Below are 4,151 nucleotides of genomic sequence, written 5' to 3'. Positions count from 1 at the left end.
TACTCTCGGAGACAAAAAAATTCAAGTCTCATTGAATTGTTGCGAACTTCTTCTCAGTCCTCCAATTATATGAAGGCAATGTTGTCACCATAAGAAAAGCTGAATTGATGTTGCCTGCCATAACATGCTGATTCCAATCGTCATGGTGAATACCTCCTTTGAATCTTGTAACAAATATATTAGACATTGTCACATCACTTGTATAAAAATACCAACTCATCATATCAACTTGATCCATAATTTGATCTTCTTCTCATTTACATATCTCTAGACCATCACAGCGATCAACAAATACGTCATCCTCTATGCCAACAGTCTTCTCCTCAGCCTATAACCCTTTGGACTATGTCCATTCCTTCTTGATCATTGTTGTCCACATCTCCATCATTTGACAAAATTATTTCTTCAACCATAACTATTACCAACTCTCCCTAATTTGCAAGAACCTTTTCCTCACAAGGTTCAACAATAACCTCATGTTGTTCACTCTCACTCTCTACACCAGCATTCATTTGCTATCCATGCCCTTCCAATGGAATGTGTACCACTTCTTGATCCTTGTCTTCATCAACATCTTCATCTTCATCTACTGCTTTCTCCAAAAGCAATGCTATCCTCTCCCACTTTGCAATACTCTTATCTAACTCTTCTCTAAGATTCTTGTAACTTTCTTCTTTATGTTCTTCCAAAACCCTTATTAGGATTCTCAACTCCTCTTGTCTCGTCCATTCTATTTCTTTCTTTCTTGCTTCTTCTTCCTTCTTCTTTCTTTCTCTTTCTTCTCTCTCATTTTTATCGCCATACAAGTACTCCTTCAATGCCTTAATTATTTCTCTTTCATTCCTTGTCAAAACCATCTTCTCAAACCAATCTAGGGTTCGTTAGATATCCAAGCCACCACCTTGGAACACTCTCAGAGGATAATTCTACTCCAAGCATCAACAAGGGACCTTCAACCTGCCAAATCCTAGATCTTCTTCCCAGACCTTTTGTTGTGCTCTAATACCAATCTGATGCGGAGTGCACAGCAGGAGGGTGAATAAGCACAAAATAATATTAAAATATGGGATCATTTATCGGATCCCAAGTAATCGAACATGATTCATTTTACAATCAATTCTATTCATACCAAGAAATTCATTCACTAACCAATATCAAATTCGATATCAAAACAAAATAACGGCTCTTGAAAACAAACTATTTTAGAGTTCGAACCAACAATGAATTCCTGGTCTTGGTTCATTCACTATTACAATAAACCATTCCGCCATTACATTCTCCTACTCTACCCTACTACTCCCCCTCTTCCATTCTCGGGTTCTCTATTGCAGAGATAAAGAATTGCCGAGACCCAATAACTTCCCAAAACTAATTCCCGTAACTAATCTTTAACTCCGACTCCAAACTGTTTTGTAATCTAATAACATACTAACTAGACTTAGACTAATAAGGAATCATACAGTTCACGATTATACAAATACTTTATTTATTAAATCTATGACTCTTAAGCTACTAAGAAAACCAAACTATTAAAATGGCTTAGAAGCCATGTTACAATATAATTCAACCATGCATGAACTAGAAACTTCGAAATATTTCCACTTGCCGGATGCCCCTGCATCAGTAACGCGAACCCTCTTCTTATTATTTTAGCAGATAAGGATTTAATTCCGATTTGAAACATGTCTTACCCCTCTCCACGACACTGGGAACATAGATATACTGTTAACACAATGTGGATATTCTAAAATACACAACAGATTGTTCGCCACTTACTATACGATGGTGTTAATTTAAAACAAATTATGATTAAATTGTTTTAGTCCACTTCAGCTTTCAACTATAGTGACCATAGAACACCGCACACAATCAATTGTATAGATCTGATATCAGTTGCATAACAATTACTGATAATGATCACAAATTTGGGAAGAAAAACAAATCACAGTTTTGAACAGTAAACATAAGTTACCGGTTTTACCGGCTGTCCCAATTCGCAGCAATTTAATTAAGTAATACTACAATTCTAAAGCGAAGTAATGCATCACAATTTGAGCAAATTGGAGTGCAAAATACAACACGAAATTCGCCTATCAAACTTGCCTTGTCCACCAACTTACAAGAAGAAAACAAAAGCTTGTACGTTTGGTAATACATTGCCTGTTTTCGCTTAACTTAGTCTACAAAGCCAGTTTGCCGGAAAACGGCGTCGCGTACTCTTCTGAGATCTCTTCCTTTTAGTGTCCGGCCGTATCCTTCAACTACAGAATAACTTGAATTATTATTATTATTATTATAATGGGCGACGAGTTCGTGAGGAGGCGTCATGACCGTTTCATCGTCCTCGTCTGAAAAAGAGTACTGATGAGAGGTTTTAATGGTCCTCGGCCAATAATTCGGAACATTCACAGGCGCTGACTCGCCCAACTTCTGCCTTCCATGTGGAAATACATTTCCCCAACTAGATTTTCTCGCATGCATCCTCCCGAACAAATCTGATTCCAAGGCATTTTGTTGAGATTCTTTGTCTCCCCAGAAGATGTCGTTCTCGTGAAGCTCATTCAACGTCTCCTCTGTTTGTTCCCCCGCAGTTTGAGGTAAGCCAAGAAGCACCTCGGCGCGGGACTGGAACCCTCGATCTCCTCGATTCCCATTTTCCGCTATTTTGTTTGCACGACAACACTCAAAATAGAACCACCATGACCAGAAAAAAAACATGTACATAAGAAGCAGGGAATAGATAATACCCGTGAAGGTAAATATTATAGAAAGAAAGGCGCTCGGACTAACGAAGAAACTTGTGCTGTGATAAGGAGCTCAGTTTTTTCGTGTGCCGTCTTCTTCACATTCACAACACTTACGTACGTGTTTTAGGCGTGGAATTTCGGCCATTATGAGGCTAATGCTTACACGCCTCTTTGTAGTCCGATCTGCGTATCCGACGGTTTGTCTTGTCCAGCGGATTTATCGCAAGTGCGCCAATCTTATCCTCGTCATTGATTGATATTTTAATGTTCTGCGGTCCCCTACACATGACACGTGCAGTAGAGGGAGAACAACGCTCTCGATATTTTTGTACTTTTTGAATTAGCCTCAGACGTGTCAGTCCTCTGGATTCGTATGGATAGAGAGAGTTCTTTCGGAAGCGGAATGATTTAGTCGTAATAATAATTGAGGGATAAGAATCCTCGAACTCCCCTTGGTTAAGTTGGTACTCACTAACTAGTTCACCTAACACGCCAACTTTTACATAGTTGAGTTACACCTGCAACTGCTTAGACATAAGTTGGACACTCACATTTTACATGTTTCTTACACAATAATTAAGTATATAGTTGAAAAGTTTTCGTTCTTTTTTTAAAGTAACATGTATATAAGATGTGTGTTGGTCCATTATGCTCTTTAAGTCCATGTGAAAAGAGCCATCAACTAGTGAGGCTATAAATAGGAGACCTAAGCCCCATATAACAAAGTTGAGGCCCAAGCTCTTTGGTGGCAGTTCAAACCATGGAGCCCAAAATGATTAAACATTAACATACATCACATAGATTATGATGTAGAGATCATTGACAAAGCCAAATCTCCCCACCGCTCTATTAGGATTTCCACCAAAGCTGTCGATGAAGACAAAACTCTAAACGAGACCTCAACCCTCTTCTTCTACTAATTCAAAGGACATAAAGAGTAAGGGAATGGAGGAAGAAGCCCTAGAGAAGGAAACTTCCTTGACCAAGCATAGCAACCCATATTTCTGAGAGCCCCAAAAAGTTATCAACCCCACCCTTTATTTCCTAACCAATGGCAATTCCCCCTCCCCTACTTTGAACATGCAAAAACCTATTATGGAGCAAATTGGTAGTATCAAAGTGGACGCAGGTGGTAAACTTGTTGCACTCAATAAAACTCTATTTGAATTTTATGGGAAGGTTGGAAGACATTGTTCCTAACATGGCTAGCATGGATACATGACTCCAAGATATTTCCAACTTTGCACTAAATGCCATACACAACTAGACAATCACCCTTTGTTTTCTATAGGAGAAGTTTCACAAGGAAAAACCTGCAAGGATGATAATTTTAAGGAAATGTTTATGTTCCTCACTAAAGAATGGGTAGGGTACTCTTATCCAAGCTTGCAAACCATAAGAAAA

At 38.7% G+C, this 4,151-nt stretch overlaps 1 protein-coding gene across 1 annotated transcript; it reads right to left on the bottom strand.

The window, feature by feature from the left end:
• Positions 1–1,873: 1,873 nt before the first annotated feature.
• Positions 1,874–2,963, bottom strand: LOC149569891 (protein S40-4-like). Its single transcript, XM_089817812.1, has one exon. The coding sequence runs from the start codon at positions 2,722–2,724 to the stop codon at positions 2,176–2,178; it is 549 nt and encodes a 182-aa protein (XP_089673938.1). The 5' UTR covers positions 2,725–2,963; the 3' UTR covers positions 1,874–2,175.
• Positions 2,964–4,151: the final 1,188 nt, after the last annotated feature.

This window comes from Cupressus sempervirens, chromosome 3, assembly GCF_028749045.1.
Source record: "Cupressus sempervirens isolate cs-2001-9-10 chromosome 3, ASM2874904v1, whole genome shotgun sequence".
Lineage (NCBI taxonomy): Eukaryota > Viridiplantae > Streptophyta > Pinopsida > Cupressales > Cupressaceae > Cupressus > Cupressus sempervirens.
The sequence above is the reverse complement of the archived record's forward strand: the minus strand, read 5'-3'. Positions and strand labels throughout refer to the sequence as shown.